Genomic DNA, 23,742 nt, shown 5'->3' on the forward strand with positions numbered 1-23,742 from the left:
TCTTATGCGTGGTTTTTTCGAAATCGTGGTCTCGATGAAATTATCTAACCCCAAACACCCCCCCGCCACCCCACCCCACCAAGTCCCAACTATGAAGGGTAGTGTTATTAAATTATCAACAAATAAAATCCTAGAAAGTTAAACGTAGTTGTATATGGTTCACTAATAATACTGCATGAGCTACGTTTTTAGGACAGTTGGTAGAATGGTCCTATAAATACTAAATGTAATAATGCATGAGCTACATTTTTAGGACATTTGGTACAATGGTCCTAAATAACAGTACTTTTCATATAATACATCGACTAATTACTGGTTCTTGCGCTAATACCCCACGGGAACTATGCTGCCGTCGAACTTTTGGCTCATTAGCCAGGCAGCGAGACCTCGTAGCAGCTATTAGAATCACTAGGTTACTGAGAGTCAATTGAAAGAAGCCGCCTGCGGATTCAAGACGCCTCATTAGACAAAATTAAGTAAAAAGATTTGTAGTTTATGCCCCAAGGACAGCATAGCAAAGACTCTAAACAAATAAGCTAAATGACAATAGGTCAATAGCATATGTCATAATATAATGTCATTGTGAAGAGAAATAGGATAGATCCTAGAATGGTACATTTGGCATATTAGTAAACAAGTTGATTACATATTTGACCATCATTAATACATGCATAAATCTACATCATCTTAGTTGGAAATGAAGAGCTCTTGAAGCAGCCTCCCGTGTGTCAGTTACTATTATTAGTAACCATTTGTCAAAAATAACTTTTTACGTCAGTAATTTGTCGAAAAAAGAAGTCAATGGTCACATCTAAGCAAAAGTCTAGAATCAACATAAAAAAAAAAATTCTTTGATATTTTGAATCAGTTTTTTAAAGGTCATTTCAGGCTTTTAAGATCTTAAAGTATATTTCAAATAACAAACGGAAAGATATTCAAACCTGCAATCTATTATATGCAATTATATATTTTTTTTCTCGACTTAATATTTTTATTTTTTTGGCAAGGGAGACTACTAATGTGTTTGTTTCTTATTGTCTTGTACTTAGAAAGTTAGAAGTGACATATTACTAGTTTTACTACTAATACTACATTGTTTAATTTTGTAGGTGATGTAATTAAGGACGTAATATTCCAACTTTAGTAGGGAAGGGCCCTTGTATAGAGTCGGCAATCGGCAGACGTTGAAGTCATTGTCAAACTGGCCCATCTAAAATTAGTTGACCAGTGTCTATGGACGACTTTGACTGATTACTGATCACCTTCTATTCTTTAAGAATTTTTGTCCATTGAATTCAAAGCATGGATAAGAACTAAGAAGTGAACAATCTTGTCCCGTTTATTTTACTTGTAACAATTTAACTTTAATATTTGTCGCTACTACTCAAATTTAATCATAATCAATTAAAAGTTATGAAAATTAATATAGTAAAAATGTACAATAAAATGAATTTAATTTTTCCTAACAAATATTTTGTAAAATATATAACCAGTGTACTAACATGAAGTATATATTATAATGATAATAAAAAATCCATATTTGGTATCAAATCATAGTTCTCTCCTAACGTTTATTTATTTATTTTTTTTTTTGGATAAGAAAGAAAAAAGTTTAGAGACAAAGGGAGTAATAATTTATTGACAAGGCCATTAAAAACAAGCCCAAGTTGCAAAGCACATGAAAAGGTAGTTTTACTAGCTCATTTGGCTTCTTCTTATGGACCAATCCATTCAACTTAATTGCTAACGGGCCCTCTATTGAATAATAGCATTCTTGGCCTTGGGAAATTTGATCCAAAATAATTAAATATCCCTTTTATTTGTTTAAAGGAAAAAATGTATAAAATAGATAATTAGAAGTTAAAAAATGATGCAAAGTACCTAATTCCCTAATTTGGGGTGACATATTGTCTATACTTCGCATATCCGTACATACAAATAAAACAATAGTATTTTTTTTAATAGTAAAAATGTAAAATTAATTTATTAATAAATTGTCATACGATATCTACAAAGAAGATTTGATTTTAACAAATAAATAAGATATTGAATTAAATAAAAAATTATTTCATTAAAACTAAGATCCTCGAGTAAATCTTGCATTATGGAGCATCTCCCGCTTATATCGTTAGAAAATACAACCTTATTGGAAAGACAATCTAACGATTCTTTGTAGTCGTGAGAATGTTTTTCTTATGATTCATTTGATTGTATTCGAGCAAGTATTTAAAAATAAGTTATTTAAAAATAACATACAACATTTATTTAAAATAAGTTATATTTGACAATTAGGCCCTGTTCGCTTCACCTTATTTTTGCTGAACTGAAATTATTTCTACTAAAACAAAATTATATTTACTGAACTTAAATTATTTTTATCGAACTTAAATTAATTTTACTGAACTGAAATTATTTTTGCTGAACTGAATTATTTTTACTGATTTTCTATTATAATTCTTCTTTAAGAAAACTGAATTTTACTGAACTGAACTTATTTTTACAGAACTGAAATTATTTTTACTGAACTGAACTTATTTTTACTGAACTGAAATTATTTTTACTTAATATTATATTTTTAAGGTGAAGAGAACAGAGCCTTATACATAAAAAGAATTAATAATAATGTAATAGCTAAAAATGATAAGGTGCTCAAATTACTAAGGTTCTAATTAAATCAGATGTTTGGTGTAAGTTTTTTTTTTTTAAGTAATTGAAGTTATTTTAGAAGAAATTTATAATATAAAAATAGACTTTAGACAGATTTCTACAAAAATTTTGCCACCTAATTACTTTGTTTTGATATGGAACTCGAGTTAACAAATTTAACATGTGAATTCAACTCTTCATTTCATCTTAGTTGTGTTATGTGAATAACTGAAAGCTGATTTTGACTAATGAATTTGACTAAAGTTATGTTTAGTTCACCTTATTTTTGCTTCTTTATTATTATTTTTTTTTTGACAAGACACCTTACTTTTAACTTATTTTTTCTGATATGATTTAATTGTCTTATTATTATTATTATTATTATTATTATTATTATTATTATTTTGAAACGTAATTGTCTTATTATTTGATTAAATTTTAACCTTTATATGTACGCTAATCTACAATGAAAAATATAACATATGTCAAATCAACTTACTATTATTTTGCCCCAATAAACTCACCACACCTATAACCTAGCTTAAATTTGATTAACATGTTATACATTTAAAAAATGAGTGAACATACCTTTTGTTATAGAAATAATAATAATAATTTTACACAAATTTTTGTATGCGGCTGGCCACATGGTGCGGCAGAGGTTACTTGTATGGTGTTACTATAGGTGTTACTTGTTTCTGGGGTTACTTGTATGGGTGTTACTGGTTTTGTCAGGGGTTACTTGTAGGTGTTACCTATATTTTGGGGTTACTTGTATGGGTGTTACTGGTTTTGGTCAGGGGTTACTTGTAGGTATTACTTGTATTATGGGGTTACTTGTATACGTGTTACTAGTTTTGGTCAGGGGTTACTTGTAGGGTGTTATTGTTTTGGTACGAGATTTTGATCTGGGGTTACTCAACCCATTCAAGTGTTCCATACAAGTAACCCCACAATACAAGTAACTCTAGAATTGAAACAAGTAACCCAGAATACAATTTTTTTTTCAAGAGTTACTTGTACGATGTTACTGTTTTTGGTCAGGGGTTACTTGTAGGGTGTTACTAATTTTGGTCGGGGTTACTTGTAGGGTGTTACTGGTTTGGTATAGGGCATACGTACAAGCAACCCTTGAACAAGTAACTCATACAAGTAACCTTGAATAAGTAACTCATACAAGTAACCCATGCATACAAGTAACCCTTAAATAAGCTAGTAACTCATATAAGTAACCCTTGAATAATTAATCATACAAGTAACTCTTGAATTAACTCATACAAGTAAGTGAAGTAACCCCTGAATAAGTAATCCATACAAGTAACCCCTTAAAAAAAAAACAAGTAACCCTTAAAAAATACAAGTAATCAGTAACTCCTGAAAAAAAATAAAACAAGTAACCCCTGAATAAGTAATCCATACAAATAACTCTTGAAAAAAAAAATTATAAGTAACCCCTAAATAAGTAATCATACAAGTAACTCCTGAAAAAAAAATACAAGTAACACCTGAAAAATACAAATAACCTTGACAATACCAGTAACTCCCATTATTTTTGCAGGCCACACCATGTGGCCTGCTGCACCAAAAAGGCACTGATAATTTTAATGTAAAAGAATTTTATTAATGGTCCTTATGGCATACAGTAATCATTCCAAATAATGCAAATTCAAATCTTTAACACGTTTTTGTCTTTAAATTTCATTTATGAAAATGACCTAAATATAAACATAAGGACCCATGCTAATATATATATATATATTTTTTCCCAAAATGCAGGAGAAATTGGGAATTTTAGTCAAGCACGTCACAAGTTAAGAGGGGTTTGGATATCAAATCAAACTAGCTTTTTGGCCCGTTCAATGCACGGGTTATTACTTGGGTTAATTATATTCATATGTAGGTATGCTTTTATACAAAGTAATTGTTTCTTTTCTAAAACATAAAAGAAAAAAAGAGTGAGGGTAGAATTGTGAAAGAACATGGAATAGTTAGATATATATACATGAAGAATGTGGGATATGAAATGACGTATTAGTTTAAATTATATTTAAAGTCTAGAAGATGAAAAGACAATTTTTATAATAATTCATATGTTTATGTAATGTGTACTTAATTGAACATTATTTTATTATGGTGGAAATAAAACACTTCATTTTCTTACGTGAATTTGCAAGTTGTAGAATGCATAAAGACTTAAACATACATATTAAGGGAGGTAACATGTGGCATATGGGGTGATGAGTGACTTGTGAATTGTAATGCCATGTGTCATATGACAATTTGTGGTTTGTGTTTTTAAATACTAAAGTATAGATGAACATTTATAAGCCACAAAAAAATTTATTTTAACCAAAATATCACTGTTTTGGAAATTTCCATGGAGGTCAAGCAATTAACAAATTTAACACGCCAATTTTACAAAGTAGAAAATTCTTGCACATATGCCATTTATGACAAGTCAATTAGAAACTTAACAGCATTTGAAACGTTGTTGTCAATTTTATAAATCAAAAAGCCTAATTGAATATATACTTTTTAGTTATTGACTTACAATATCCCTCTATTTCTTTTTGGTGCTTGTATTTGAAATCTTATAAATAGTTGCAATTCCTATTTTATTTAATATTCTCTCCATAATACATGATATTCACTTGAAATCTTGTACGATTGATTTGTTTCGTTGTTTAGTTACACAATATTAATTATTGTAAGTCAGATAATACTTCATTCGCGCGTTTTTAATTTTTAGATGCATCACTTTTTATATATGAAAATTTCAAATTAAATGCATTACTTTTCATTTTAATGTGTTGCATGTATGTATTGATAACTGTACAAAACATAAAGCATGATTAATAAAAACAAAGATCGTGTTACAAATTATGGAGTATAAGAGCATAATATCAATAATGCATTCCATGTGATCCATTTTGCTTCATAGTGATTTGTCCATTACTCCATTTTTGTTTTCTTCTCCCATCTAAACAAAACTAATTGTTTTCTTTTCATTGGTTTTCATTTTGTTTTGGTTTTCTTTAATTTATTTATCGAAGTTTGATCTTTTTTTTTTTTGTTTTTATTTATTTTAAACGAACTAATGATCAATTTGCAAATAAATACCTAGTGTACATGTGCAATTGCTCCCAAAGCTATTTTGTGATAATTATGTATTTAAAGTGGCATGAAATAATGCAACATTGTCTTCATATCTATGATTTTGTTCGGATAAATGACGTCCAGATACTTCTGTTACATTTACTCTATTTTTTTTTTATTGTGGTACACATACCGCAATCACTCATAGGTATAGTGGGTGTAAGTTTATTTATTTATTTATTTTTTTGAAGCAAGGGTAAAAGTTTAATTTATTAATTCGTTAAGTTTTAGGGCCTTTTCTGATTGACTGAAATCAATTGAACTAAACTGAGCTGAACCGAACTGAACTGAACTTATTAATTAGTGATTTTTAACTACGGATTAGTGCTCTTTGATTATATATTACTATACCTATGTGTATATTATTATTATTATTATTATTATTATTAATTATTATTATTATTATAATTATTGATTATTACTATTAGTATTATTGTTATCATTATTATTATTATTATTATTATTATTATTATTATTATTATTTTTTGTTGTTGTTATTGTCGTTGTAATAAGAGCTTAAAAGAATGAAATTTGGCTTTATAACATTAGTAATATCATTAGACATAAGAGCTGAACTGAACTGAACTGAACTGAACTGAATTTAAACGGAAGAGAACATGCCCTTAATACAGGTATTTAAGTCCTGAATGCCATCAGATCACGACCAAATTAAATTATTATTCTTGTAAACACTCACAAAATTAATTACTTTGTAATACCCTTTTTGTTTCTAATATTCTTTCGATTTCGACTATACACAGTTGCTAATACAACTAATTGATCATTAACATTTGTAATTACTGTATCAGTAAAAATTAATTCTTATAGCTAATATTCATTGAGACGAATAAAATTTGATCCCATTTAACTTTGTATAATTTTATAATACCTCCGTTTCTAATTATTTACAACAAATGATAATTTTAAGAAAATGAGGTAGTATATTAAAAATATTTTTAAAAATTGCTTCAAATTGTAAACAGTATCAAAATTCTAAATAAGAAGCAAGAACAAAAGAAAATGGAGGGACTTATCAATTTTAGTCACTATTATGAGATTGAATTCTTCTAGACTTCTAGTACATACTTTTTTTTTTTGGAAAGACTTCTAGTACATACTTTATCTTCAATTAGTTGTCATGTTTATTATTAGGCACAATAACATTACATTATTATATTTCTCTGTTAAATGTGAACACTTAAAACTAATACTATAAGATTCAGTTCTAATCAAATTGCAGCTCACTGATATATGCTACGGCAATCCAAAGCATTTAGTAGAAGCTAGCCTTTTTAATACATATGACATACAATTAGCACCAATTCACGAACACTCAGATTCTATTTCCATTGAAAAAAGGCCACAAAACAAAAGCTAACTTTTAGCGTCGTACCAAAAACTACAGCTAACTATAAGTACGAAATTAAATTCAACAAAACATGTAACCTTACACAAATGTACATAAGATATTTGGATGCTGATGTCTCATTTCTTTTCCTCATGCAAATCATGTGGTGACATATTTTTTTCAATGCGGTAATAGTCGTAAATTATAATGATTTGATCCCAAGTTTTGACGTTTAAGTATTATTTTCAAACTTTTTAACAAGCTAAACTAATTGTTGACATCTGATCCATATTATGTCACATATGTTATAACTTTGTACGTAACCTTACACAAATGTAACTATACTTGAGTACATGTTGTCACATGACTAGTATAATGTGCATGCATGCATGCATGTCTATGCTATATGTATGCATGTAGGTATGATATGAATTGACAATTTGACATAGTTCATGTTACACCGTTAATATTTATAATCTATCCCTAACCAGAGTTTAATGAAGTAATGGAAGACTTTGTCCTCATATCATTATTTAGCTTGCTTTAAATCTAGCAACAAAGTTACAAAAAGAATGCTTAGTATAAAGTATTAAAGCAACAGATATAGAAACAGAAAGGATGTAATATCAGACAAAATATGTAGTGAATCTATAAATGCACCAATGCAACAGCTGGATTTTACACTAGTTTTGCCCTTATTCTATCTCATTATTATTTTATAAAATAAACATATAAATTTTTTCTTTATGTTGTTTTTTCAATTTGGTTAGATGGTCCCATGTTAGAAGGGATGTCAATTTTGTTGCGCATCACCTAGCTAGGCTAATTCCTTTCGGAATTGAACAAGTGTGGGATAACTCTTGTCCCCCGGAAGTGACTCCGTATGTACTTATGGATAAACTTGCATTAATATAAGCCTAGTTTTGGTTGCTTCAAAAAAAAAAAAAAAAAAAAACAGATAAATTAAATACGGAGTAATTATAAATCTCACTTACAAACTAAAAACCATATTGCATAAAAAAAAAAACTAAAAACCATATAATATTGTAAAATATATTGAATTTAATTCCTTAGATTTTTTTTTTTTAAAATAATCATTATCATAATATCATATACCCTACTCTTGAGTAGTTTAATGTCCACCTATTATACGTGTAAAAAAATGTTGACACCGAGAGCTTAATAAGTTGTTTGTGTATAGAGGTTTATTTGGTAAAATACGTGTAATATATATCCAAACAAATGTCATTATTAACAGTATATATTTCACTAATCTAGACCTATTTATTGAAAGATAATCTAGATCTATTTATATTCACATTAACGTGGAATAATAATATTAATTTTTTATAATATTATAATAATATATAATAATGTGAAAAGGTATCCATAAGAATACCAATGATGAATAGCCGGATTTATTAGGTTAGGCTAGGAATCATATATACCCACACTCTTATACTTACTTTCGGCAAAACCACTTAATTATTGAAAGGTATTATCAGATCGAATTGCACGTGCATGGACATTAATCATGAGTTTGTAAGGATTCGTTTGGTAATCTTACAACTTCGTTATAATTATAATATCAGTTGATGTAACGCGCATTTTGTACGACCTTGTCACCTACCGACTATTATGTGATCTTCTAGGCTTCTAGCTAGCTAATGTTACATGTTACTATGCAGATGTAATATTATAGGATCTTTTAGCTTTTATCATCGAGTAACGGATTACAACCTTAGCCTTATAAAGGGTTTAAATCTCTCTTCTTTAACCAATGTGGGACACTTATATGTGGTGATACTTGGGGGGTTAATTCTTCAACACTCCCCCTCACATGTAAGATCCCTTTTTAACTTTGTCTCATGTGATTTTTCAGGCTAGAGTGATTCTTCATTTTTCTCCCTCAAAATGCACAATTTTTGTATGTCGAGTAATTAATGGTAGCTAGGGATTGCATTTTTTCTTCAATGTAAATAACTACAGCATAATTCTTAAAGTGCATTTTCTCCTTCAAATATTTGGCATTATCAAATACTAATAAGTTTAAATAAGATAGATAATAAGATAGATAATAGTTGATAAGTTTTAATTATTTATGAAATATCCAACCATCTAAGAAAAAATGTGGTACAATTATCTTCAAAATAATAGCCAAAACTTTAGTTATCAAGTCAAAATTAGGTCAAGACTTAAAACAATTAAAGTTTCTTGTAAGAAAATTATTCCCTTTGTTCCACTTTCATTTCTGATTTCTTTATGATGATCCATGTTAGTCGATCTCAATTATTTTGGGACTAAGGCTTTGTTGTTGTTATTTTCAATTTTATTTCACCTTTTTTTACATGAGAAGCTTTTGCGTGAAATCAGACTCACCCAATTTTTTTCGTTTTTGCAATTATAATGCACAAATTGAGATGTTAATATTTTTGAATATGTAATTTGAAAAAAATATAGATTTTGTAAAATTACTCATTAAGATGACTTGATTGTATTTCCCTACCATTTAAAAAATTTGAAATAACTCTCATAAATAATGTTCGGATAATTATATCCTCTAAAATGTATATTTACTAGTTTGCCCTCTTTAATATTAATTGTATTTTTTTTAACTAACTTTTAAAAATAGTGAGCAGATATGGTACCCCTACAAATATTAAGTTACATATTTTTTTTTTCATTAATATTGCCAACAACTAAATTTGTGGCATAAAGCTGAATTAAAAAACTTTTTTTTGACACGACTAGTTATAACTCGCTTAATAAGCGCCCTAATTTAAATTTAGAAAGAATCCTATTTTTTAGCGGACTAATCTTATGATTTCTCAAAGTCCAAATCCGAAAATACTAGGTAACTTCTTACTCAAATATTCTTAGATTATATAGATGGCATTTATGCTTCTTCTTCTCTTTTGGTCAAGAATCTAGACCCACTATTAAGCTAAGCCATCACTAATGAAACATGTAATAAGACTATTTTACAAGTAAATTCATGTGGTAGGTCCCAAACATTCTTTGAATATATGGTCCCACTTATATGCTTTTATTAAATTAAATAAATTTCACAAAATCTCAATCAAATACAATTTTTTATTGTTTACTTTTCTTAATCCTATTTCCCCACCATCTATAAATAGGACAGACCAAAGTTCATTTATGCACAATTCAAAGAGCATAGCAAGAAAGAAAGATTATTCTATAAGAGAAAAACTCAGCTTATACTTGAAAAAAAAAAAAAGAGTGAAGTTATAAGAAATGGAGAATTTTCCAGTTATCAATTTGGGGAATCTTAATGGTGAGGAGAGACAAGCTACCATGGCAAAAATCAATGATGCTTGTGAAAACTGGGGTTTTTTCGAGGTAAATTTTAGACGTTTTCTTTATTTTATTTTCTATTTTCGGCAAAGTGGTTATAAATATACCTTTATAGATTCACTTAGTGGCACGACTACACAAGTGAGTCCGTGCCACTAGGGAAAGACTCCTTTAATTGACTAAACTTGTTGACGATTTTTTTTATTCATAATGATTTTATTTTTCTTTTTCATAAAAAGCATGTAAAAGTTATTTTTATTGGCTAATTAATTTGTTGTTGATGAATATCATTGTTGATATAGTTGGTGAATCATGGAATTCCACATGATGTTTTGGACACTGTTGAGAGGATCACCAAGGATCACTACAAGAAATGTATGGAACAGAGATTCAAAGAGCTAGTTGCTAGCAAAGGCCTAGAGAATGTGTCTACTGAGATTAAGGACTTGGATTGGGAAAGCACCTTCTATCTGCGCCATCTTCCTACTTCTAACATCACCGAAATCCCTGATCTCGATGATGAATACAGGTGAGACCCGACATAATGAAACCATTACTGTAATTAATAGTCACACATACTATTATCTCGTATTTAAAATAAATGTTTTTTTTTTAATTTATTATTGAAATTAATAGTCACATATACTATTTTCTGAACATACAGGAAAGTTATGAAGGATTTTGCTCTGAAGTTGGAAAAATTAGCGGAAGATCTTTTGGACTTGCTATGTGAGAACTTAGGCCTAGAAAAAGGTTACCTTAAGAAGGTGTTCTATGGAAGTAGTGCACCAAACTATGGGACCAAGGTGAGCAACTACCCACCGTGCCCTAAACCCGACTTGATCAAGGGACTCCGAGCCCACACCGATGCTGGTGGCATCATCCTCCTCTTCCAGGATGACAAAGTTAGTGGCCTCCAACTACTTAAAGACGACAAATGGATCGATGTTCCACCTATGCGTCACTCCATTGTTATCAACCTTGGTGACCAACTTGAGGTATGTCACCTCCAAAATTGTACATATACACTTTAGTAACAACCAGTCTTAAGTGAAACGCGCAACAAGTCACCTTTTAGTATTGAGACCTGTTAGTGGTCCATCTCAATTAAAAGTTTAAGCTGATGGTTGAAGCTCAGGAATATGTTTTATACGCTATCACTTACAATGTTGTGTTACTTTATGTAGGTGATCACTAATGGGAGATACAAGAGTGTTCTGCACCGAGTCGTAGCCCAAACAGACGGGACTAGAATGTCGATTGCTTCGTTCTACAACCCTGCTAGTGATGCAGTGATCTACCCTGCACCGTCGTTGGTGGAGAAGGATGCAGAGGAGCAAAAACCGATATACCCGAAATTTGTTTTTGATGACTACATGAAGCTGTATGCAGGGCTTAAATTCCAGCCTAAGGAGCCAAGGTTTGAAACTATGAAGCAATTGGAAAATGGTGTCAAATTGGAGTTGGGTCCTGTTGCAGCTGCTTATTAGAACCCATTATAATCAAATTATAGATTATCATATCATATGAATGATATGATAGTATAAAGAAATTTTTTATATGGTTGCTAATAATGTAAAAGTTGTGTTTAAGTTTAATTATGTTTTTTCTCCAATAATAATGATTTAATAGGTGACATGTAATGTACTTTGCTTTAGACTAAATATTAAAAAAAAAAAAAAAAAAAAAAAAAACTGATTACTTATGAGTTATGAGTAATGGACTGCCCTGTATTTTCTATAAGAGGCATCTTGATCTTGTCCTGTATTTTCTAACAATATGCGTAAAAACCTCTTCTGCTATAAATAAATGTAACTTATATAAAATGGGTTATGGGTGTATTTCTATACGGAGTACAATAGATTTAGCCATCTCAAATCACATAAAAGTCACCCGTTACAGAATTGATTTTTGCTGTGATGAAGCGCGTTGTATGCTTACTTCCTGATAAGTACAAGTCTTCGTGATTGCGAAATTACTCCATAATCAACTGATGAGAATGGTAAACTACTAAACTTAGATATAAAACAACTAGCAGTAGAAATTAGACAAGATATTATTTTGAAATTTTTTTTGTCAATTGGGCATGACAGAATTTTATATTGTACACTATATCTGATTGTTCTGCAAAACCTCTCAGAACTAATTAATCTTCAGTCTGATATCTGACAGATATTTTACATTCTTAAATCAAGTCCCATGTAAATCTAATTTCATCTTCTCAGGCTTATCTGCACTTTAGTCCATTTTTTAGGTAAAAACCAAATCCTAATAAATTAATAGAATATGCTAATACTTAAGGACTGTAAGGACTCAGAACACACATTTTTGGCATAGTAGGATAGGGTTTTATACTTATATTTTTACAGTTTTACTCTAAGAAGTACATGCATTATTGTTTTTTAAGTTAGTCGGGCCAGCTGCTATCGACAGCCTACTAGGGGTGAGCAAACACGGGTATCCATTTTTTTTTGGTAGAAGGGTATCTATTTGAAATTTCAATTTCCGGATTTAGTTGTAAGTTTGTAACCAACTCTAGTAAAATACGTAATTGGAACTGGAACTTTATATGTTGAGGCGTTGAGCTAGCATGGTACCCGAATCATCTGTTATCCAAAGCGTACTTAGACTCCAACTAATAGCATATTTTAAGAAGAATCGAGTTTCAAATTGAGGAGGAGAGGGGATAGAAGCTTGTAATTATAAGATGTTCAATATAAAGACCATTTTGATCAATTTATTGGTGTTAAACTGTTAATAACTTGACCACATTCTTGATGCTTCACAAGTATGGGCCTTTGGGAAATTTCGGGCTTGTTAACATGGAAATCTACCATAAGTCCATGACAGAAGTAGTACTTGGTTCGGTTCTTGTTCTAGGTATCCAATATTTGACTCTTTTAACTACTTTAGACCTGTACTTGCAATAATTATGAGTACCAAAATGGTTAATTTTAAGCAGGTTTTAGTTTGTACTCTGAATTTTGTTAATTTGCTCACTCGGCGCCTCTCTTTTTCAAGGCTTGGTAATGTAGATCATCAACCTCCGAAGTGTGTTGCACATCATGCTCTCGATCCATGTTACTCATTACAATAACATGCACTTTTTCATTACACATGGAGGCCACTTTTTTATCATGTAAAATGAACATGTTTGTCCATTATGCCTACATGTTAATTTTGACATATATAACTAAAGTGATGAAATGTTAAAAACACGCCAATACTACTTTTGCTCCCAAAGGTAGGATCTAAGGTTAGGGCTACTATAGCTAATTAAAACGGTAAACCGTAAACACGGTGTAGGGTCTAATATCATCTACAACATCAATGACTACATCTTCGTATGTCCTCTCAATGCTCATAAGGCCAAAATCTAGTACAAAAGCACTTCTTTGGACGTCAATATAACTTAATTTATAGCTTCTTATGACTCTTAAGAGCTAAAACAGAAGAAGAGACACAAAAAAACATACTAAAGTTTTGCTTAAAGAAGACATTGATTGTAGACGACAACATGATGATATAGTCTAAAATTAGATTCAAACAATAGCTTAATGCAAGAATAATGAGATACAAGTAGGCCATTTTATGTTCATACATGGAGCTACAAATAATCATTTATAATATGAAGATTTTTGATGAGTTAATTTCCTTGTGACCATGAAATCTAAGGTGAGTGAGGTCCCTAGCTTAGTAAAGCAAGAACTCAATCAATTAAAGTGATGCTCTAGAATTATCGAACATGGAATAGCAATATAGCATAGTGCAAGTTGTAGATTTCAATTCAACTTTGTACTTTTCCACATGTACAAGTATACTATTTTGTTGTTAAATTTGTTTCTTGTAATTTCGAAAAATTATGGTTCGTTTTTTGTTTTAAAAAAAATTAAGAAATTGAAAAATAAAAAACGATATCAAACAAATCCTTAACTTTTTAATAGCTTTTAATTATGCGTTATATTTTATTAAAAAAATATGAGTTGAGACATATGAAAAAGTCAAATGGGACAATAAACGATGGTGACTAAGCTAATTTATTATAGGCTATTGGGCTACTCCTTGTGAGTTCCATTAAAGATTGGTGACAATACGCAAGAACAGTGTAGATAGACCTTGATCGAAAAGCAGCAGACAGAAACAAATGCACAAGAGGCATAATCTTCCATGCATGCATGAATGCAAGGAAATAAGCTGAAGACATACAACATGTAAATGAGAAACATGATGATGATAAAGCCACAAAAAAAAGATGCACTCATGATCGACGCCACTACCTAGATGTAGGGAAATTATGTTCGTTAAGTGGAGCTACAATTCACCATCATTATAATCAAAGATAAATATTGTAAAGGATGAAGATTGAGCTCAATACTCAAGAGTCATAGACTCATAGAGTACTCTAAATGTTTCGACTATGTATATAATCGATGTTCGTCCTGCTTTTTATAGTTGATTTGAACTTTAACCGTTAATTTTTTTATTCTCAAACTTTATCAAAAGGTAATCTTATGTAACTAATTTTTTTTTTTTTTTTTTAAAGTAACTATTTAAAATTTGAATATATTAATATACGTATAAATTTCAATATACTACATATGTTAATATTTTTTTCGTTCTATATTATCTACACTAGAAAAATATGTAATATCCTCCATGCCTTAAGTACAAGACACAACTCTCCCTCAAAAAAAAAAAAAAAAAAAAAAAAAAAAAAGACATCCTCACTTTAAAGGCATGCATATATAATAGGCATATATTTTATCAGACTATGAAGTAATTTTATTAAAAAGGATCACGAAAGGACATGTTTGTTGTAAAGTTAAATTTATAGTCCCTTGCTCTAATTCATGCTGTATTGAATTGATTTTCATATACAAGTATATACTTGAGGATGTCACATTGTGAAAAGGGAGGAAATCTAGCTTAGATTTGATGGAAAATCAGGGGGTAGTTTATGTTGTAAATTCTTGGGTCTAACCGTCTAACTAGAAACATTTGGTCAAACTTTTTGATTCAAAACTTATTATATTAGCACTAAATTGAGAGAAAAAGTAATTACAATAACAAATAATTATGGATAATTTAATGTATGGAGAGATAGTCTCATACTCTCATGTTCACAATGCTGTAAAAAGAGATGGGAATGCTGTAGCCCATCATCTTGCTAAGCTAATGCCGTTTGGAGTCAAACAAATTTGGGTTAACCATTGCCCTGAAATGGTTGCTCCTTATGTACTCTCGGACACTTTGTCCCTTGATTAATAAAAACATTAGCCCGTTTGCCCTCAAAAAAAAAACAAAGTATGAAAACTAGTACAAACTGAATGTGAATGTGCGGCCCAACTTTTATGAGCAAGGCCCAATAAGTGGTATCGTAGCCCAAGCTATGATGTTACCACAAATTACTTCGGATGTTAGATGGTTGTCGAAACACTAACTTAAATGTCCATTATTTTTTGCGAGATTTCCTTAAAAGTAATATACAAGTTTCTGTCAGCAGTAAATAAAAATAGTTTATCACATGGCATTTTCGTAAATAAATTAACTTTTTCATTAATGTGGACTTCACAGTTGATGGTGATTGGTAACTGAGATAAACTGGGACAAGCTCGTAAAGTAACTCAACCTATTTTTTTCCCTAGTAATGAGCACTTCAAACATCCAAAAACAACAACAGTCTCATTATCTATCTAATCCATGAACATTATTAACCATCAGTCTAAGTCAACATCTATAAAAGAAATTGAAAAACCAACAAAACTAAGAAGAAAATTTTTCTGGAAGACACAAACACCTCAAGGATTCAAGATCAATATCTGTCATATTCTCATATATCATAGAAAGCAATAAGCATTACACAGTTGCAATTACCCTAATGAAAGGGTAGAGATCTTCGTATAATCGACTAAAAATTGAGGAAGACAAGGATTTTCGCTACCTTCATACTCGGGTTTCACAAGAACCACACTTGGATGAGATTTCTTACAATGACAACTCCTTGCAAATACATTCATAAAGCATTCAATTTCCAACATTTTTGTTACATTACATTCAACTTGCAAAATAGATAGGGGCGGTTAGTATGAATCACTAGTACAATTATTTTTCGACGTCTTTTTCATCATAATAATCATTGGTAGAAACAACTAGATAAATATGGAGAAGATTGACGAGCTGTCAATCTGTCATCCTAACGCTTTCACTGTCTTTCATCACTTAGAAGTGTTACATGAAGTACTAAGCTAAGCTAAATAAGTACGTAAATTTCGAACAACACGTAAAATCTAACTACATTTTGAGAAAATTAACACATGGTAGGTAAACTAAAATAGACTAAAAGAGGAGACGTATAGTAACTATTGTAGCTATTTGAGCCTAATGAACGACGCCTTAAGCTTTTATTTTTCCGCATTGAATTACTTTCAATTGTTGATGGGAGATCGAGTGTATCATCGAAAAATCGAATAATAAGCCTTTCAAGTGCTTAAGGAACACATACTCATACCTTCTCCAAATTATTCTAAGGCAGTAGTATGTACCATGACTTGGTTAGTTACCTTTTCGAGTTAGAAAAAGAAATGGGAAGATGCTTGAAGTTAGATGTGTCAAACAACTCTATAAATCTTTGATCTGAGACTCTTGCTTTGGCTGCTGCAAAACGTTGATATTCGTCGAAAATGGATGACAGGCACCACTTCTGTAGTTTCCTTAAACATCCCACCAGGCAGCCTGTTCGGTGCTGAAAGATTGAACAAAATTCAGGAGAAACACCATTAGTTCTTAAAGATCTAGACAATAATATTTCGAATGAATTTGAAAGCACGTATTATGCTATAAGATGCAATACCTTTCCTCTTTTGCAGTGTATCAAAACTGGATGATTCCTTACATCTGCATTACAAAAAACACTCAAACAAGTTAAGATTGAACTAGAAAAAAGAAAAGCAAAGCTAGAACTTTGAAATTAGGATTAAAAATTTAGGCATGATGAAATTATTTATATGTCATACCTAGGAGAACTTTTAGAGCTTGACGTATTGCATCATCTGGGATGTTAACAAATGGTTCCTACAAGAAATTAAACTTCCATTCAATTCCGAAAATTTCATTTCAATCTATAACAAGCCACATAAATGAACTAAAACAAACGCGTTGCACTCATCCAATAGAGGTACAACTCGTACAAGTAATATTAACAAATACTTTACATAATTCAATTTCCGAAATCACTAAAAAAAACAATTACACACACTTATAATAACTCTATATGAAATTCAAAGTCCATCCATTATATGATTAATAGTAAAATTAATTTTAACAAGTGTATAATATGACAGGTAATTTTGGTCGGACGAATGAAACAGACTAAGAAAAGTGACCTGAGTACTACTCGTACAAGCATTATTATCTTTTCTTATTCCTTTACAGCTGACTAAGTAATATAAAACAAAATGAAGAAAGAGTACAAAAGATTTGTAACTTCCTACTATCAAGTGATTGGAAAAGGAATTAAAGAGGAAAGTGGTGACTTGCTCAGATTCCAGTTAACATGAACCCACAAAATCATAGTTAAATAAAATTCAAGCAATAAAAATCAAAGACATCCTTAGAAAATATAAAGTCGTACTACAAATAAGATAAACCGGCCACCACCAAAAAAAAAAAGAGGTCATCCTATGTTATGTTGTACACTTTAACTCGTCATGGATGAGGTAAGTATTGAATTATTCAGTTTAGTTGACACCAGCAAAACATGCGTCAATCAAATTTAGGGGACCATTGTTTAGGTAAATTAGAAACTTCTTCCTTAATTAACATCATTTCTCTTATCATTAGATTAAAGTTGTCTATTTTTGGGCGCGACCTTGAGGTTCTAAGTTCGAGTTTTGCTAATAATAGATTATAAGGGGAGTTTTACCCTTTATGTTTTTTCCTCCTCATCACATGCATCAAGTTCGCAAATGGATTGGCTTTAATACGTTGAACCTATCCAAACTAATTCACTCGCCTATTGCTTTCATTATATGTTTTTTTCTTTCTAGACATATGAACCACAAATTATCAATTTGAACCACATGAAAAACATCTAAGGGCTTAAAAATACTTAAACACCCAATTCATTTTCCTATTGCATGTCATTTTAGAAGACTCTAGAAGAAGCTATAAATTGATTGTGATTACCAACATGGACACGGTAGCTAGCAAGCTAACAATTTATCATTTTAAGTGACAAACTCGTCATCATTGAACCGGACAAATTATCTTATTAACAAGACCCTTAATGCCTTAACCTAAGGAAAAAAAAAATAGAGCTCTTCAACCATATTAACATATTCAAATATTCAATAGAACCTAACAACATAGCGTGTTTTTCAAACAATGTACCTATTTTAAAAGTTTAGACATGGACGTTTAATGTAAAGGAAATCACGTGAATTTTATAAAAGTACAAGGTTACATATCATGTAAACTTTTTTATATCTTAAATGTTCTTCAGCTAAAAACTTGATCGATCATCCCCTAAATAAATATACTTTAAAGTGTGTAGAGATTAATTAATTAAGTGAAGAAGCTAATTATAATCTAGGGGCTAACCATGATTAGAGACGGATTAGTCACCATGGGCTGTGAAGTCGCATTACACTCAAGGGCTAAACTCAAAACAACCAATTGAATCAGCATATTCTTTGAGTTGTTGGATTCACTAAAGCATTCAACTTCATTTTGCCTATTTTTAGTTGCCATCTGCACATGGAAATAAATACACATACGACAAACTAGAATGAGATCTACATAGACCAAGTACCTAGTATTATATAATTCTATAGACATGATGTCACAAAATTAATACGAGTGGACAGTTATGTTACAGCTTTGTTCTTTTCGCCTTATAAAAAGATTAAATCAAATTATTAGAAGGGCTAAAACAATTTTCAAATGCTTTAAAAGTAAGTTCATACACGTCACGATAACTTTTCAATTCAAGTGAATTGAACTAGCGCAACCAACCCAAAAATCTTATAACGGCTGCTTTAAAACTTCTCTCTAAACCTTATCAATCCCAATCGTACAGCCAAAAAAATAGATAGTAGAAATTTTAGGTGATTGCCTAAGTGCGTGGTAGTAATTTTAAAGTAGCATGAACAACAACATGTAAGTTCTACACTTCTACCTATTCAACTTGAGACACTTTAAGAGTAGAATTGATCATAAAAAACATCTATTCAAGCATGTACTACAATGGCAACTGGCTAAAAAGGAAATTCACATTAAAAAAAATCAAAAAAATCTACAAAGGAGGCAAATAAAGAACCAATCATAGAGCAGACGATTTCAATAGGACAGAAATATTCCATGCTCATTCAGTCATTCTATGATAGCATGTGACAAGACTACATAACGTTTTTGAAACACATAAATTTTCAAAAAAATATACACTAGCTAGTACATGTACATACAACATACATAAACACCCTGAAGGCATATTCCATTTTCCATTTTAAAAGATCCTCCTTTTTAATCAATCTTTTTAAAAAAATCCTTTTTAATTTTTAGTTGTCGCAGCAATCGACAAATCAACCGATATATTCCTCTTTACAAATAAATATTAGGACCATTTTTAATTACGCCATAAAAATAAAAAAGCATGACCATCTTATTAGTTAACTATCAAAGTACAGTTTTAAAGACCGGTTTATGACCGAAAGTAAATATGTTATTAGTATACATTTAAAAGGATTCTAGAAGAAAATAACCAATTAGAAGATGACAGGTGGCACGTAGTGTATCGAATTTGTGTGCTGGATACCGTGTATGGATAATTCTTCTCGGCAAACAAAAGAAATAATGTCTCAACTCGAAGATCAAAGGTTGTAAACTGTTGTGATTTGAATCGAATCGAATCTAATCTAAATTAATCATTTCAAATCAAGAAACTCAAATTGACAACTCAAATTTGAGAATGTCGATAATAGCAAGATAAGATTGCGTACATCTAAACTCTACTTGTTAATTCGACCATAGATAATTAAATATAGATATGCAAAAACAAGTAATTTACCTTGTGTCCTTCAATTCCAAATTGGTATAACTTGATTCCATTATTCTTGATGAACTCCAAATTTGTCTCAGGATATGGTTCCGGGCACAAATATCTAAGAACAAATTAATCAACACAAATCCTAATTAGACCACATTAATCAACACAAATCCTAATTAAAGCATAATCTATTTCTAAGATCAAATTGTAGCAAGAACAATGTCAATAATTAATATTCACTAAACTAAATTATGAACAATTAATCATAGTATATCTTATCTTATACTTCATAAATTGAATATAAATACGGAGTAATAGTCAAACGTTTGACTAAACACTTTAAAGAATAACATAAACAGAACAATTATTAAAGTACCAACTCAACTAAAAAGCTCGGCTAATATTTATCAAAAATAAACAGAGTGTACGCAAAACTTACATAATAGAACGAAGACCTAAAGATTGAAGGAACGGAAAATTGGGAGGTTCGGGGAAGCCGGACCGAAAGACGCCATTGTCAACAAATGAAAAATTCAATGGCGGAACGAAGAAGTGATCTTTAAGATCATCGTAATAATCATGATTAACATCATCCAAAATACCAACACTAGCATCATCGTCAGTATTATAAAGATGCTTATATTCCTCCTTATTGTTGTTGTTATCTTTGTCGACGACGAAGATGGTTTTGCAATTACCACAATCACCACACTTAGGTGAAGATGATGATCTTTCAACCTTCATTTTTATTTTTTTTTTGAAAGGATTATTTATATTTTTTTAAAAAAAATGTTGATTGTTGGAAGAAAAGGAAGAAGGGGTTTGAAAATGCGCGGTGTGAAATGAGTTTGGCGTCAATGAAGGGGTTTATATAGAGTTGGAAAAAGAGGAGAGAGAAGGTTTGGATTTTTTTATTATTTTTTTTTATTTTTTTTTATTTTTTTTTTTTTAAGAGAGAGTCAAAATGGTGGAATTGAATAAAGAGAGGAAAAAAAAAAAGTGGGGATTTGGAAACAGAGAGACGGCAATGTAGAAAAGAGAGGACATAAAATGGGAGGAAAATTAATGCAAGGACGATTTTTTTTTTTTAGTTTTATCCGTACAAAAAACCTACTACTACGGGTTTTTAGGGTTAGCTCGATTGGTTAAAGCTTTTATCTGATTTTAAGAGATTGCGGTTAAAGCTTTTCTCTGATCTTGAGGGATTCTCTTCATCAATCGCCTTTGTGGCTCTCTAAATAACCAAAAAAAAAAAAAAACTAGGAGTTAATTTATATGTTTTCACAAAAACCCTATATATTAATTAAATTTGTAAATATCTTAGGGCCTGTTCACATTTACTTAATTTTAGTTCAGTTCAATTCAGCTTCTAATTTCCCTCTCTCATAAAATATTCATTTCAGCTCAGTTCAGTTTAGCTCCAATCAGTTCAGTTCCAATCAGTTCAGTAAATGTGAACAGGCCCTTAATCATAGTAGAATCTGATTATATCAAATTTATAACCATCTAGATTAGATTAGGTAATATCTTTTTTATTGAGTACTAGTAAAGTCATACTATAATTATTTAGATCAAATAAGGTTTATCTTTTAATTGTAAACTATTTAATTACAAAACGAAGTATATATTTTGTTATGTACTCGTATTAACAAAATATTGAAAATTATATATACATGATTGTAAATATAGATGTTGAGACAAATCTAAACAAGTTTCATTTTCAATATTTTTATATATTAGCGTAAAAACATGGTCAAATTTTAGTCCAATCAATACATGCATCAATTATTCCAATCCAAAGACTCCAGATTTATTAGAAAGATCAAGGCCAAGCTAAAACTAGAGCTTAAATAAAATCAAGAACATTATGTTTTATGTGAAGACAAGTTCAAAGAAAGGTTGTATTCACTTCAAACATTTTTTTTTTTCATTTCAATAATATTATCTTTATGTCTTAGTTCCATCTTGGACAACCTCTGCCCCTAACATTGTAAACTTTTCGTGTCATTTATATTCGCTCACAATTTAATTTTTATTTTTTTTAATTTTATCATTTAGTTGTTAAATTAAAAGTTTGATTAAGGGCCTGTTTTACATTTACTGAACTGAATTGAACTGAACTGAAATTAAGCTGAATTGAACAGGCCCTAAGTATATATAATCATCATATTTGAACAATATTTTTGAAAAATGAAAACAACCACTATTGGATTTATTGAATCTATTAGGTTTTTTTTTTTTTTTGGTTTTTTTCAACTCTTGAAAAATGAAAAATTGAAATTAACCACTATGGAGCATGCCTTCTAGAAAAACAAAAGATAAAGTAGTAGCATGAGATTTTGTTATAATAAAAACTAGCTAGTGTGGAAAAATGAAAATGAATGAAAGATAGCGTGAGGCATGGTGCTTATTCGTCGTCATTGTCTAATTACCTAATTAATTGGAGGCAGCATCACCCTAATCCACTTCTAACCTTTTAATTTTATTGCCCAATTTTTAAGAATTTATCTTCATTGGGGTATTGTCAAAAAAATCTTCATTGGGGAGCGTATTTTTGCGCCACCTTTGTCTTTGAGTTTTGGCATTATTCTAAGAATGACATATTATAAAAAGAAATGTTGCTACTTGCTATTCTATCTATGTTGATATAAACTAATTCACTAATCCAATAATAATATACATCATATTTTAGCATTTGTTTATACTCCTTTTATTAGTAAATAAATAAACAACATATAGCGTTTATAAACATGATCAAATTTGACATATGAATAGTGTAATACAAATTCTTAAATGGACTTGGTTCACACTAATTTATTGTGGACTACTAACATTAGAGAAACTATGGTTGTTTTATTAATAAAAAAAAAGGGTCACTATAATTATAAAAAAGGTCATTATGTTAAATTAAAAGTTAGTTTGGTAATATATAGGCCTAAGTGGTTAGTTTTTTTAGTGAAACATTTTATATATTGGTCAATATGAATAATAAAGGCCACTATGTTAAAATTAGGGTAATAGCGTCATATTTCAAGTTCACGATATTATTAAACGTTGTACTAGTTTTAATAAAGGTTACTATGTTAAAAATAAGGTTACTATATTAAAAATAAGGGTCACTATATTCAATATAATGTCTGTTGCGTGTGTATAGACCTCGGGTCCACAATAATATTATTGTGAACCAGGTCCATGCAAGACTTTTTGATAGTGTAATAGTCACTATTCCACT

The 23,742-nt window shown here is 30.2% G+C and overlaps 2 protein-coding genes across 3 annotated transcripts; one reads left to right on the forward strand and one right to left on the reverse strand.

Annotated features, from left to right (window-relative positions):
- The first annotated feature begins 10,311 nt into the window (after nt 1-10,311).
- Nucleotides 10,312-12,162, forward strand: LOC145621611 (1-aminocyclopropane-1-carboxylate oxidase 4-like). The gene is made up of 4 exons (XM_081676338.1): nt 10,312-10,513; nt 10,771-10,997; nt 11,133-11,466; nt 11,656-12,162. The coding sequence occupies exons 1-4, from the start codon at nt 10,409-10,411 to the stop codon at nt 11,956-11,958; spliced, it is 969 nt and encodes a 322-aa protein (XP_081532464.1). The 5' UTR covers nt 10,312-10,408; the 3' UTR covers nt 11,959-12,162.
- Nucleotides 12,163-16,273: 4,111 nt separating this feature from the next.
- On the reverse strand, nt 16,274-21,410 carry LOC145620364 (inositol diphosphatase DSP4-like). 2 transcript variants are annotated; one of them, XM_081675030.1, is made up of 6 exons: nt 20,950-21,410; nt 20,532-20,625; nt 19,067-19,216; nt 17,482-17,539; nt 17,319-17,362; nt 16,274-17,210 (listed from the first exon to the last, which is right to left on the reverse strand). In XM_081675030.1, exons 1-6 carry the CDS (start codon nt 21,252-21,254, stop codon nt 17,025-17,027), a joined length of 837 nt encoding a protein of 278 aa, XP_081531156.1. In that variant the 5' UTR covers nt 21,255-21,410; the 3' UTR covers nt 16,274-17,024. The 2 variants fall into 2 exon arrangements, with proteins under 2 accessions (XP_081531156.1, XP_081531157.1); XM_081675031.1 differs by lacking the exon at nt 19,067-19,216 and having other exon boundaries at nt 20,950-21,403.
- Between the last annotated feature and the right edge of the window lie 2,332 nt (nt 21,411-23,742).

The sequence above is a fragment of the Chenopodium album genome, chromosome 27 (genome assembly GCF_948465745.1).
Source record: "Chenopodium album chromosome 27, dcCheAlbu1.1, whole genome shotgun sequence".
Taxonomy (NCBI): Eukaryota; Viridiplantae; Streptophyta; class Magnoliopsida; order Caryophyllales; family Amaranthaceae; genus Chenopodium; species Chenopodium album.